General features: G+C 33.3%; 1 protein-coding gene across 3 annotated transcripts in view; it reads right to left on the bottom strand.

Moving 5' to 3' along the window:
* PIK3C2G (phosphatidylinositol-4-phosphate 3-kinase catalytic subunit type 2 gamma) overlaps positions 1-15,527 on the bottom strand; it is a 403,430-nt gene that overhangs the window by 377,186 nt on the left and 10,717 nt on the right. The window contains exons 2-3 of one of the 3 annotated variants that reach the window (XM_030939123.1): positions 6,752-7,506; positions 2,573-2,655 (exon numbers count right to left, since the gene is read on the bottom strand). In XM_030939123.1, coding sequence (XP_030794983.1) covers positions 2,573-2,655; positions 6,752-7,429 — 761 coding nt within the window. In that variant the 5' untranslated portion in view covers positions 7,430-7,506. Of the gene's footprint in view, positions 1-2,572; positions 2,656-6,751; positions 7,521-15,527 lie in introns of those variants that run through there. The other 2 variants (XM_030939124.1, XM_030939125.1) reach the window with 2 other exon arrangements.

Raw genomic sequence — 15,527 nt, 5'->3', positions numbered from 1 at the left:
CAGTTAGGGATTGAGGAGCCTTATGAATTGCATTTATCATATAATAAGACACTTCTCAATGCATCCATGATTTCAGTTTCTACCATTTTAAGAAATTAAATTTAAAACACAAATTCATGATTCATTCTCTCCTAAACCTTTGCTGAGCATCTACCATGGGCCAGAAACTTCTTTCATATGCTGTGGCATGTTATCATATTTGTTACAAGAATATGGCATTTTTATTTGAAAGATGTGGCTTTAAAGTATGTTACAATGAGAAATCAAAGTTTTGGAGACCCTCTTTTGAAACAGCTCTCAAATTCCATTTGATCTTCTTTTGAATTAAGGGTGCTTGCCACATAGTAGGTCCTCAAACATACTTATTTTTGAGTAAATATCCTGTTGTGTACAAAATAATTATGCATGTATACATTTAATCATTTTATAAATATTTGCCAACAAACAAATTATTGAAAACAAGGAAAGAGTGTGTGAATATAACTTATGGCTTCTTTTCACTACTGTAAAGTTATTGTTTGGTGTATATTTTAGTTTTCATGACTCTTATGAAATAAACTATTTAGAAAAATTATATTAAAGAGCTTGGAAAGTACACTATAAGTCATTGGAAATTCATCACATAAGGTATTCTGATGTCACTACTGCATCCACAAAAATATTTCATCTAAGAGTATGAAATTGTGTTTTAAAAAAGAGAGTTGCTGGAGGAGCTAATAATGTGGTCTGTGAGTAGAGTTATTCAGAAGAGTGATCTTAAAGTATTAAGACAGTTCTTTGCCATGCTTAGAAGGTAAAGTAAAAGTTAACTATATTTTAGAAGTGAAGTAGCAAGTTTATAGCTACACTTATCATATTGTGACAGCGAGTAGCTTATTCCTGAAAGAATAAATATTGATAACATTAAAGATCCTAATTTAGGAATCCTAAGTACTATTTCGAATTTGTTTCCCTTAAACTAGAGCAAGAAGTTAATTAAAGATTGAACATTTCCTTGAACTTGAGGTGATTTGTTTTTGCAAATTTGAGGTGAATGTTTTGTATTTTTGTGTGTAAGCCTTTCAATCCTTCTCATGGTTATAGGTTTTATGAGGCAGGGACCTTGCTTTTTTGTTTACTTGTTTGTTTTAAATATGAGTATCTCCCATGCATGAGCTAGTTATTGACAATGAAATAGACTTTAAATTAATGACTAAATAAATGATTCAAACATTTAATTTCAAATAATCATTTGGTAGAAAGTGAAAGCTTATAAAACTGTATAGTTATTGTATTTCAGACAACAGCCAAAACTGAGTTAAAACCAAAGAATTAAAATATGAATGCCTTAGCTTTTTTTTTGATATGGAGTTTCCCTCTTGTCGCCCAGGCTAGAGTACAATGGCGCGATCTCAGCTCACTGCAACATCCACCTCCCAGGTTCAAGTGATTCCCCTGCCTCAGCCTCCTGAGTAGCTGGGATTACAGGCTCCTGTCACCACGCCTAGCTAATTTTTGTATTTTTAGTAGAGACGAAGTTTCACCACGTTGGCCAGGCTGGTCTCAAACTCCTGACTTCAAGTGATCCACCCACCTGGGCCTCCCAAAGTGCTGGAATTACAGGCATGAGCCACCATGCCCTGCCTTTTATTTCTCTTTTTTGAGACAGGGTCTCACTCTGTCACCCAGGCTGGCGTGCAATGATGTGACAGCTCACTGCAAGCTCCACATCCCGGGTTCAAGTGGTTGTCCTGACTCAGTCTCCCAAGTATCTGGTGTTACAGGTGCACGCCACCACACCTAGTAATTTTTTTTTATATTTTTGGCAGAGACAGGGTCTCACCACTTTGGCCAGGCTGGTCTTGAACTCCTGGCCTCCAGTGATCCACCTGTCTTGGCCTCCCAAAGTTCTGGGATTACACACATGAGCCACCATGACTGGTCGAATGCATTAGTTTTTCAAAACTTTCAGAAACCTTAGCAATAGAAGAGGTAGAACTATATAAATTTTAATTGCTAATAAGAAATTGGCCTTAAAAAAGGTGTCTATGTTTATATCATAAATTCATCTTTAGATTAACAAAATACCAGTGATTTTTTTTGGAATATCTGCTAGTGATCAAATTCATTTCTCAATGAATTAACATACATGCATTTATTCAATATTCTGCCAATCCACTCAAGATAAGATTGAACTATGATGATTCTATATGGACTGCCCCAGGAAGGGAGGATAAATTTATGTTAATTTGGGGGTTAGCCAGAGGTGTTAGTCACTTATATCATTAAACAACAACAAAAAATTTCATCGCAAACCAAACAACCAACAAACAAGTGCATGTCTGAATTTATAAAACATTTAACTTTAACCAAATGTTTAAGAGAAAAACATCTATTTGACTATAAACAACAAAAACATTAACAGAAGTTGATTAATGAACTAATTTGTCAAAAATTTGTGTGTGTGTGTGTGTGTTCTGAAATTACAGGACTTTGACTTTTATATGCTAAATTAATCAGTTCAGTGATGTCAAAATACACAAATTTATTTAGGCACAAAAATTTCAAAGTTTAATGAAATACCAATACTCACTTTTTTACTTTGTTGCAAAAAGAGGCCAGACTCGTATTACTGCCTTGAGGTACTTCCACTAGCTGAATGGAACAACCTATTGACTTAAAATAAAAACTACTAAATTAATATAATTTGGTGAAGAGAAAATATTAAATAATTCTACAGTTTTATCCTGTCTTGAAGTTTCATTCAGATTTCACTTTTAAATTTTTTTTTAGATTTTTAAAAATTGAAGTAATATTTACATATAGAAAAATACATAGATCTTAAGTATATAATTTGTGTTTTGTAGAAGGCATAAAACTGTGCTATCAATAACCCAATGACAATATAGAACATTTCTTTCATTTTAGAAAATGTCCCCATATCTTTTTTTATATAAATCTGCATATCTATTTGGTAACTACTGTTATTCAGATTTCTATCACCATAAATAAGGTATATGCGGTATTTTATTTGCAGCTTCTTGGTAATGATACACATATTTTAAAATTCTTTCTGCTATCACACAATCAGTAGTTTATCATTGTTATTGCTGATTAGTAGTATTCCATTGTGTGACTGTTCCACAATTCGTTTAGTCATCTTCCTATTAATGAACCTCTGGGTTGGTTTTAGCTTTCTGGTATTGTAAAGAAAACTATTAATGCTCATATACAAGTAAATATGTGAATGCATGCTTCATTTTTTGGGAATATATACATGAATAGCCTGGGAATATATGAATGAATAACTTGGTCAGAGAGCGCATGTAGGATTAAAGAAACCATTCTTGTCTTATGCATTTTAAAACTCTGTTATTAGATATGTACACATTTCAATTTATTATCTCTTCCTGATTGACCATTTAGCATTACAAAATGATCCCTTTTTTCTCAGCCCTGAAATAATATTTTTGATATTAATAATCATGCAAGCATTTTTTCCTGATTGAATGTTAAGTCTTTTTGTTTCTTTTACTTTCAATCTATCTCTGCCTTTGTTTCTTATGTCGCTCGTAGACAGTAATTGAGTCCTTCCTGTTTTTAATCTCATTTGTCAATTCCTGCCTTTTGTTTGGAATGTTTATTCTATTTACATTTAGTATATTTATGGAAATTGTTAGATTTAAGACTGTCTTATTTATATTTGTTTCTATTTGTCTTTTCTATTTTATTCTGTTCTTCTATTTCTCCTGACATGTTTATTTTATTTTATTCTTCTGCTGCATTTTTAGATTTTCTTCTTTTTTTTTTTTTTTTTTTTTATAATTCATGATACTAGCTCTAGGAATTACAATATACACTCTTAACATATCTCAGTTTACTTGGAGTTACTGCTGTACCATCGCATTTAACATGTATGAATTTACATAGCAAAATAACGTTTAACCCCCTTCCACCCATTATGTTATTACTGTCAAATAGTTTTTATCCACATACATAATAAATCCTACAATAGTATGCTATTGTATTGCTTTAGTACATTGCCTTTCAAAAAATTTAAAGTAGTCATTTGTATTATTCAACTACTATTTCTATAATTCTTCGCTCTTTCCTAGATTCCATCTGGTGTCATTTTCCTTGCACCGGAAGTATTTAATTTGGCATTCTCATTTGTCTGCTAGCTGACTAATTTCTTTCAACATTTGTTTATGGTAATGTCTTTATTTTGTTTCTGGATTTGAAGCTTATACTCAGTGGATATGAAGTATGATTTATTTTCTTTCAAAGATTTAAAAATGTCATTCTATTGTCTCTGGCTTCCATTGTTTCGAGGGAGAAGTTTCCTTTTATTCACATTGTTGTCCTCCTGTGTAAAATCTTTTCTTCCCTTTTTGCCCCCTTCCGTAATTTTCTCTTTTAATTTTTAGATGTTTGAGTATAAATGTCTACGTGTGGCTGTCTTTGCATTTATTCTATTTATTCTTTGGGTTGTGGTGAGCTTCTTAGATCTGTAATTTGATATTTTCTATCAAATTTGAATAATTTCCTGACCATTATTTCTTCAAATTAATTTTGCTCCCTATTTTTCTTTCCTCTTGTTAGCATTCCAGTTGTCCACATATTATGCTTCTTGTCTCATAAGTCTCTGAATCCCTGCTCATATTTATATGATCCCTGTGTTTTCTCTACTTCAGTTTGGATAATTTCTACTATTTTGCTTTCAAATTATTATTTTTCACCTGTTCTTTCCTATCTGTTGTTAAGCACATCGAGTAACTTTTTTATTGCATATATTTTGTTTCCAGCACTGGACTTGGCCTTTGTTTTTGTGTATTTGTTTCTTAATGTTTCTAATTTCCTGCTGAGATCATCATTGGGCTAGCCATTATGAACATCTTTAACTTTATCTACTTGAACATACTTTTAATAACCAATTTAAAGTCCCCATCTGTTAATTCCAACATCTGGATTATCTCAGAGGGTCTTTTGACTGATAGAGTTATTTTCTTGAGTGAGAGCCAAAATTCCCTGCTTCTTTACATATGTATGCATTTTTAATTTTATGTTGAATATTGTAGATGGCTCATTATGAATCATCATTAATTTTTTTTTTTTCATTGGCAGGCAGTTAAAATCCTTCTTGTCTTATTTGCCTTATTATTCTGACTTTTGGTTGTTGTTAGGCCACATCTATTTTGGTTGATATAGCATTCATTTTAGAGCATGAGTTTTACTCTTAAGACATGGCTTTGTAGCTTCATTTGAATGCCTGAAGTGCTTATCTCAGTCTCTTCTCTAATTTGGCCCAAATTTCTGCCTTGTAATTTCAAGCCTGTGTAATTAACACAATGCCATCCAATTCTCAGTCAAAAGCTGACATTATCTACTAAGCTTTGCAAGCATATCCTAATATTGGCCAAGCAGTAAGTCCTCTCTATACCTCTGACCCATACCCATTTCACAGCTACCTCTTGTTTAGCACTCTGCTTGTCAAATCATAGCTGCTTCTGCAACTTGGAACTGCAGGCTGTGCCTTCGCAGTCAGTGATACTGCTGCTCAGATTGGGCTCCACCAGCCTGCGCAGCAGCATGAAATTGCCCTCAGGCATAGACTGAGATGATCACAGGGCTCACTTTTCTCAAGGATTTATGTTCTGTACTGCCTATTCAACACCTTCAAGCAACTGCTTCATTTATTTCGTCTAACTGTATAGTTGTTTTTAGGAGTAGGGAAAGTTTAGTAGTTATTACACTATTGTGATCAGAACTAGTCAGCCCCAAGATTTACTGAATTTGAATTTAGATATTTTGAGGTGCTACCTCTTTAGCAAGTGAATTCAAATGAAGTAGAATTAGATGTTTCTTTTCCTATGCACTTACTCCACCTGTTATTTTACTATGTTGCCATTATTTGTTTGCAAGTTAACATGAGCAATATGCTATTCCTGAATTCAGGCATCATATCTTTTCTTCTTTGCATTATTCTGGATAGCATATCACAATATATTTTAAGGATTTTAAGAATAGTTGTTGTATTAAATAAAGAACCCGTCTGCCTCACCCAGGAAACTACAGCTGCAATAATGTTTCTTCTTTTTTAAATCAGAAATAAATATTATTTACTTCTGATTTTACTTGTGTCTAGACTCAAGCAGAGAAATAGAGAAGTCTTCAAATACAGAAAAAAGCTCTGGTTACTAAAATGATTGGAAAGTTAGTGATAAAAGCATTAAGATGAGTCACACAATGAATACTTAATTTCCTACCCTTGGAATGATCTCGATAGAAGTTGCCTGCTAATCGTATAAATTAGGAGACTCTGAGTAAAGGGACATTTTTTCCTACCAATAATAATATAAAGTTCCAAATCATTACAATGTGACTTAAAATATAAACGTAATGAAACGTATTTGTGTTTGCATATGTGCATTAAACAAAAAATAGAAAATATTATCAGTTAAACCTTCAACTCTGCTATTTTTAATAATGAAATGAAAGTACCATAATTAAAACTAAAGAAAATTTTATAATAGTTTTGATGAAACTGGAACTGGAACCTTATAGATGATATTTTAAAAAATTTATTTCCCTTTTTCTCAGAAAAAAAATCTTTAATACAAGAACACATCATTTGTGAAAATATTTTTTTCAAAAGTAATATGAATAGATTTCCCTATTTAAGGTTAGTTACCTTCATCACCAAATTAACATAATATATTATTGAATGATTCTTTCAGATTCATATTTTTAGATTGACATGTATTATACATACCTCTACGTTCTTCTGCCATGTACTTTCCCCCATCCCGGGTTGAAGAGAGCCTTTCAAAAGCATCAAAGAGGGTTCCACAATGTTCACATGTCCACTCCTTTTATTCTCTTCTTTGGGCGTGAAATCAGTTGAGAAGGACGAGTTTGTAGGAGGAATGCTGCTTTCAAATCCTATATGGTAGTTACGGTTTTCATTTTCTAATTCTTTCTGTAGATCAATTTTATCCAAACTTGTGAATGATGGAGCTAAAATATTGAATCTGGAATCATCAGCACCATGATGTTTTCCTATGGGGCTTCCCCAGGGGCATTCGTTATTCATATTTTGAGGTTTTGGTAACACAGAAGGACTAAAACCAATTGCTGGTGCTTTTCTAACTTGATGCCAGGAGAGTTCACGGCTTTGAGAAGTGAATTCGTTCGAGGATATTTGGTGTGCTTCGTTTAATGAATGCCCTTTTGAGTCCCATTTTGGTGCAATAGGCACAAAAAAGGTGTTTTCATCAATTTCACTCTCGTTGTGTGGAATTTTGCCACTGATCTCATCTACTATCTGATCAAAACCCAGACTGACTTGGCTAGAAGAATGGGGTTGATTTACAAAGAGAAATTCTTGGTGTTCATACTGCTTTTCATGTGATTCATTGGGATTTGGATCTGTTTGCCAACAATATGCCATTTTTTATTTTATGTAACTGAGAGGGTTGACTCTGCTCCAAATATCTCCTTGATAATACAAAAGAAGATAGAATTTTCCTAGAAAAAGCATAAAATGAAAGAAAAAGTATTTAATTTGAAAGAAAAGAGCTTGTAAGACAGATATAGGATAAATAACTATAAACAAGTGTTTTGTGGGCTTTTTTTTTAGCAAGTGAAATAATTCCTTAAGTACTTTTTATAAAACTCTATCAGGTCTTACAACATTATGAGTCTGAAAGGAAAGTATTGACTGGGTAGACTGACAAAACTCCTGTGATAGAAAAATAAGTTCACCTCAACTATAATGAAAGTTTCATGAATCTACTCAAAGTCAATATTCCCCTTTTTCTATTAAATATCCACTTATCATTTGAGTACAGAGGGAAATCTATAAGCATGCTGGCATGCTATAAAGTCTCTTTCTTATTAGCTAAACAGTCTCTTCTTGACCAGCAATTACCCCATCCATAGACATAGTTTTAACTCTTTTCTATCCACCACAACAAATCACCTTAATATGGTTAGCTAGACTTTTTCCTTTTCCCCCAAAACTCTAAATAATTGCAAAGCCTTTTATACTTCCCTAAAACTACTAACATTAAGTTCATCAATTGACTTTACATTAGTAAATTCAAAAGACAGTTTTCAGTCCTTTTTGAATTTATCTTTTCACAGAATGTGATACCATTCACCATACTTGTAATTTCTGGCTTTCTTACTTTGGCTTTTCATGACACTGAACTTTCTGAGTCTTTCCGTGTTTTTTTTGTTTTTGTTTTTTCCTATTATACATTTTCCATCATATCCTTGTCAGAGCTTTTTTTCTTCCCTATTATTCTTTTATTGTAAATTATTTCATACCTCCTGTGGTTTAAATTACCATCCCATCCATTTATCAATGACTTTAACCTTGGCCACTCTTCTTATTACTTAATCAATAGCTTCATTTGGATATCGTTTAAGTCTCCAAATGAAAGTCCAAAACTAATCATAATTCACCCAAGAATCTGCTCTTATTACAGTGTTCTATGGGGCAAAAAAATGACACAATTATTCACGCAGTTGCTCAAACCAAAAACCAGAGTTTCACCTTTGAATTCTTCCTCATCTTTCTTCTTCTATATCCAATAATCCACCAGTCCTTGTAGGGTGTACTACAGAAATACATCTTGAATCTGTCTTCCCCTCTCTATCACTACCATAGTCCTCATTTAAAGCTTTCATATTTTCACTTGAAATATTGTATTGACTCTGGGACTCCTTTTCCATTTTCTGCAATTCATTTTTGTGCCCTATACAGTAATCCAATTATGTATGTTTTATTTAAGACATTAACCAAATATCTCCACTGGTTATAGTTTTTCAGTGGTTCCCTATTATCTCAGGATAACGTTTATTAATTCCTCAGTTGACTTGGAAGTTCCTTAATGACACGTGACACTGCACACTCTCTAGGTTCATCTTATGCTACTCGGTTTCATTCTCTCCTTTTCATCATCCTGGCCTTCTGGCTCCTCAAAAGGACTTCATTTTTGATAACTGACATTTTCCAGGGTGTTATCCTGGACACTCATCCTACTTGTTGCCTTGCTAATTCTTTTTCATTATTTAGGATTTAATTGAAATATTACTTCTTCAAAGAAACCTTCTGAATGCCCTGGGAAGGTAAAACTACTGTATATTTTCTACAGTTTACACTTCTCATTGGGACTAATAATTATACCTGTAATTACATATGTACCATTTCACCTTTCCATTAGATCAGCAGACCACATTTGTTATTGGTTTTTCTTACTTATAACTCAGTGTCTCGTCCATTGCTTCACTCAACAGTAGATGCTCTTTTGTTGACCATATTATTTAACAAATTTTTAAAAACCACAGTTAGGAGAAAAATGAAATTGTGAAGTATTTGCTTCACTTTGATGGATTTATTAAGTATCTTGACAATTATGTGTGCATGTGGTAAAGACAAAAACAATTTTTAAAGGATAATTCTGGTAATGACTATCAAACATTTCTCTATCAATCTTTTTTGCAATGCAATTTGATTTTTATTATACTGGCATTTAAATTTTTTTGAAAATCATAATCACCTAAGAAATAAATGAATTAGATTTATTATACTTTATATATTCAGTAAAGTAATTGAACTAACTGATAAATTTGGGAAAGATTTTCAAGAGATGTATGCAAATGGTGTATATAATAAAGTGTTAACCAGAAAATGAATCTCAAAATATTATTTAAAGCTGTTATAAGAATTCATGAGTCACATAGCTATATCATTATCTACCTGAAACGCCCTTTTCAGGAATGGCAATTTTTCTCTTGATGTTTCTAGCATAAGCTATGTTTCATTGGAGCAAATTGTACTCCTTCAACCATCTGTCATGGAACTCAGAATTTGTCAGCAGATGTGACTTTAATTTTGACAACAACACTTAATATTCTGTTCTGCTCTTTCTTAGCTTGACTTGTTTCTTGTAGTTTATTATGGTAAATGTAGCTACATTAAAGTGACTTTTACAATTTTTGATGTTTTCAAAACCTTGAGTTTTTTTAATTTTATGGAGTCACAGGAAGGTCTTTAAATAAGGTATCAGTGGTCTGATGCTGCAATTAAAGACTCCTTTAGGCTGGACCATCTTGTTATTGTTAATGATACCTAACAGTTTTTGAGCACCTACTCTGTGCTAATGCTTTATATATGTAGATATTTATATGTTTTAACAAGTTTATTTCTCACTTCAATCTGTCAGATATATAATATTATTACGAACACTGAGCAAAGAAACGGAGGAACAAAAAAGTGTATTAACTTATCTAAGGTTTGAGTTTATGTTCACAGATTTATTATAAACAGGGATTAAAGGAGGCACATGGTTGAACATGACATACTAGTATAACAGGTAGAGCATGCCTGGATTTTGGCCCTGAAACAGAGTATTCACTCAACACAACTATCTCCACTAAAAAGGGTTAAAAACTTTTTAATTTTTATTAATAACAACATTTTTTTTCAAGTACTTCTCACAGCAAGCTTGAAATGGGTTAGAAGGCTGTCTGAAAAAATTTCATTATCATGAGATAAAGGAGAATGAGAAATATCTTTTCATACTGAAAATGTAATAAAAACACAACCTCTTCCAGATCCATTTCTTAATATTAAATTTGGTTGTTTTAAGAAATTTCTAATAATTTTCAATCTTCTTTTTACCATCATATTCTAGAAGCTACAATATTTCTTAGTTTATAAATAAACAAAAATGTTATTTAGTTCCAGCCAATAAACGTTTGCATTTTGCATTATGAAGTAATATATAAAATAATTAAAAGTCATACACTTCGACTTTGAAACAGACTACACATGTAGTTTAAGAGCAACTGTGACCTATTTGAGAAGGCATGTCTAAGAGTCCCTGATTTAAGTAAGTCTGCAGAACTATAGAAAATGTATTTCATAGACAAAACTGTGTCCCCTCAAATATTCCCATGTTTTGATCCCTGGAACCTGTGACCATGGTAAGTTACCTGGCAAAGAGGATTTAAGGCTGCAGATGAAATTAAGTTTCCTAATTAGCTGACCATAAAATGGAAAGATTATCTGACTGGACCCAGTGTAATCACAAAGATCCTTAAAATGGGAGAAGGAGAGAAGAGATCAGACTGCTGTGATATGAGGACTGAATCCACTTTGCTGGCTTTTAAGATGAAGAAAGGGGCCACATGGCTAGGAACATAAGACATCTCTAGAAGCTGGAATGGTCAAGGGATCTCTCCCTTGGAGCCTCCAGGAAGGAATACAGCCCTGATGAAATCTTGATCTTAGCACAATGGGACCCGTGTTGGACTTCTGACTTACAGAACCGAAACGTAATAAATGGGTTGCTTTAAGCCACAAAGTTTGTGATAATTTGTTACAGCAGCAATAGAAAAGAAATACAATATATAAACTGAAAGGTATTTCCTAAATTAACTGGAAAATCAGAGACTAGAATAAGTATAGAAGACCACACAAAAAAACAGCTCTCTATTATTGGTTGTAAAGTTCAGCTCAATTCAAACAGTGATATTTGAAAGGTGGTATTATTGACAACCCCTTAGTGTACCATAATTGCTTATAACCTTGTATTCAGTTCAACTTGCAAGAGGTCAGTTTCTGTTGAGGATTAATTAATTACTTATCTGGCTTCAAAGAGAAAGTACAGACAAAATTTCGGCACCTATCAAGAAAAGGACAGCCTCTGCCAGCTGCTTCTATTTTTTAAATCTACAAAGGTGTAAGTATCATTCAAATAACTCCAATGTTCAGAATAGGAACAAAAATGTTTATTTTACAAAAGAACAGCAAAAAAGGAACCTTTCTGAGAATGTTTGTTCTTGATCCAAAAAGTCCTGCCCACATTACTAAGAATATCTACAGGAGGAAGATGAGAGAAGTGTGGAAGAAATAAATTATGGGATTAAATAAAAATGATCTTTATTTCAGATAACAAATTTTAGGAATATAAAATTCACCAGTGTTTTAATTTACATAAATGTCATGGGAGATAGAGATTGTGCCAAGACAGGATGTGTCAATGTTTAATGAGCTAAACCACCTGTATTTTTAGTGAGGTGGAAGGGAAGTCTATAACTATGGCTGCTGACCTGGTTACTGAGAGGGCTCTGAGCTGGAAGGATATTCTGAAATTCCCAAGTCTCTCTTCATCTGCTCAACAAATTCCCAAGTATCTCCTCACTTGCTGAACCAAGTGTATGTATTACACAGACATACACACAGAAAATCATATTTTAGCAAGACATAAATCTGACCTTTCTCAGTTCAATTTGGTGTATAGAGAAGACAATAACCAGATAGATAGACAGATAGATAGATAGATAGATAGATAGATAGATAGATAGATAGATAGATTTATCTTTTATTATTTACATTATCTCACTTTTTTCATTTCTAATTTGGAATTGAGTGATCAAGTAAACATTTTATTATTTACGTAAGCTCTGATACTATTTTTATTTAAGTGAAGACAAGAGTTGCTTGGGAAAAACATTAATCTTTACAGTCTTGATTAGCTGCCCTTTTATGCGAACAATTGACGTTTTCTTATTCACATACAATCTGATAGAAGCTTCACTTCCCATTAAACTGCCTAAAGATTCTTGCATATGGAAAATTCAAAGCTGTCATTTATTCTCATTTTTGAGAGATACTGACTTGAAAGAATACATTTATTTATTCACACACCTATTACTCATTTGCACATTTGTTTATTCAGTAGATGTTTTTAAGTATATATGTCAAGCACTGTACAGAGCACTTGGAATACAAAAATGAATACAAAAAATATAAAATACAGCTCTGGCTTTCAAGTAGGTCATAGACACAAATTTATATTATTGTACAATATAGGAATCACTTTAATAGACACAGGCTCCATTTTATTTGTAGGATTTTATATAGAATATTATTAAGCTTATTTTGCCTTGGAAAAAGCAAAAACAAAACTCATGAAGAACATATCTGAGGTTTGTATGTTGGGTATGTTTTTGTTTAGAATGGGCAATATGTCAAATATAATTTTGTGCAGGACATTAGACCTGGTTTCAAGAATGTTTTGATTCCTAAGCATTGTTAAACTTTCAACCATAAATATAATAAAGCAGTTGAATCAGTAATTCATTCAATGCCTCTGAGTGTGTCTTAGGAGTAATAAGACAATAAAAAGGTAGCCTCCTATTTTCACATAACAACTTTGGGGTAAATGATTTGTGGGAATAAAGCTTGCTTCAGGGAAAGACATGGAGAGTGAAGGAAACCCACAGACTGAATCCTGATAGCCCTTCAAATATGACACTCGCTACGGGGGCTGCATGAGTGTAACCTAGTGGCATTTGAGGAAGAAACAATGATTCAATTATTGTCAGACAAATCTAACCTGAAGAGAATTCCAGGACAATGAGAACGTTTACTGATCAGAAGATGTGGCTGCTGTTTGCTTTGTCTATTGCAACAAATATGCAGATCCCCTTCCTCTGTTTAAATCTTGTTTTACTGAGTGTTCACTTCGTAATGAATGAGAGGATTGGAAAATTATTTTCAATAATTTATTTGCTGCTCAGAGAATTTTTTTACATTAAAACTGTAAGCAATGTCATTAGGAAAAGAAGATTTCAGTGTGTCAAAGTGAGTGGGGTAAGATTTCAAGAATAGAAGATTCCTAAGCTAACTTGAAGGAAGTAGTTTTTCTGACAGATTGAGAAGAGGAAGAGGAGGTTCTTAAATTGGTTTCCATACAGAGGATATCAATTTGGCAGTCAAGTCAAAAATAAGAAGGAAGAAAAACAGGAGTAAGAAAAATAGAAGATAAGCCAGGCGTGGTGGCTCACGACTGTAATCCCAGCACTTTGGGAGGCCGAGGTGGGCGGATCACGAGGTCAGGAGTTTGAGGCCAGCCTGGCCAACGTGGTGAAACCCTGTCCCTATTAAAAACACAAAAAAATTAGCAGGGTGTGGTGGTGCACGCCTGTAGTCCCAGCTACTTGGGAGGCTGAGGCAGGATAATTGCTTGACACTGGAAGGCAGAGGTTGCAGTGAATGGAGATCACGTCACTGCACTCCGGCCTGGGCAACAAGAGCAAAACTCTATCTCAAAAATAAATAAATAGGATTAAAAAGATGTGCAATATAAAAGGAAAAAGATGAAGTGAATGAAGACTGGTGAAGACATGAGAAGGCACTTTGTTACGAAGTATTAGGTCATGAGTCACAGCAGTGAAAAAGACCAAAATGGTCTTACATTCTTATGGGAAGGAAAATTGTCACCAGACTTTTTGGCAGCAACACCTTGTGACAGAAGCAAATAATATGATATATTTTAGATATTCAAGAAAAGAAAATTGAACCAAGGACATAAACTGACTTCAAAATTAAAGCTTCTCAAGCTGTCATGGCTCCGGAACTGAGGAAACATGCAGGAACTCAGGAAATATTGTTTTTATGGACTTTTATTAATAAATACTGGAGAATAAGATTCAGACACTCAAAATGACAGAGATACATCAACATAAAGACTGCTGGTGAGAATTAAATATATAACATGTTCTCTTAGAGACCTCAGACAGATAAGGGACATATTGAAGACAGTTTAATATGGCTATGTGAACTGACAACATAGACACAGTTCAACTTTAATAAAAGGTGGAGGACATGAAAATAATGTATGCATTTTTAAGAAAACTTTTTATTAATCATAAAAGTGACTGTATTAGAATTTTTATCCTAATAATATTTTGTGTGTAATGCTGGATTTTAAAAATGAGTAATTCTAGCATCCCCAGAGTCTCTCTCTGTCTCTCTCTCTCTCTCTGTGTTTGTGTGTGTGTGTTTGTGTGTGTCATTTCTTATAACTTCGTTCCTTGGAAGGCCTAGAAGTAATGTTCATTTCAGTATAATGAGCATTCCTCACATTCAGATTGTGGCACTCAAACATCATTACCTACTAAAAGAAAGCAAGGTTGCTTGGTGGACTAGTTGACTTCAGGTTTGGGCAGATAATGTATACGATGAGCTGGGATGTCCTGTGACTCTAGTGAGTAAGAAAGACACAAAGACTATGAGGGTACATCAATAGAACCTGGGAGCTAACTCAAAGAGGCTCTTACTGGCCTCAAATATGTTTATATCCATGAATTCACATGACACACATTCATGCACAATGAATTAATTGTCTTTGTACAATGCAGGGTTAATAAAGTAAACAATCAAACATTTATTTTGTCATAGCTAAAATAAAGCTGTCACTGGATAAATAAGTAATAGATGAGGCAAAGTTTCTCTTTGTAGAAGAGAAATAAATAAATGAAGAAAGTGACGAAATTGCATTATAAATATTTTACAGCAACTAATGAATTATAAAAACTAGGCATCAAGCATTGGTGACTGCTAATATCACAAAAAGAGAGGCAGCCAGGTGTTTTGTGCTTCTTGATAAAGAATTCAACACTACCATGAAGAAATCTTGCCAAAAATTCTAACTTGAATATATTTGATTAAGCCTCTAGATTTAATTACC

This window comes from Rhinopithecus roxellana, chromosome 10 (assembly GCF_007565055.1).
Source record: "Rhinopithecus roxellana isolate Shanxi Qingling chromosome 10, ASM756505v1, whole genome shotgun sequence".
Taxonomy (NCBI): domain Eukaryota; kingdom Metazoa; phylum Chordata; class Mammalia; order Primates; family Cercopithecidae; genus Rhinopithecus; species Rhinopithecus roxellana.
This window is presented reverse-complemented; position numbering and strand designations above follow the sequence as displayed.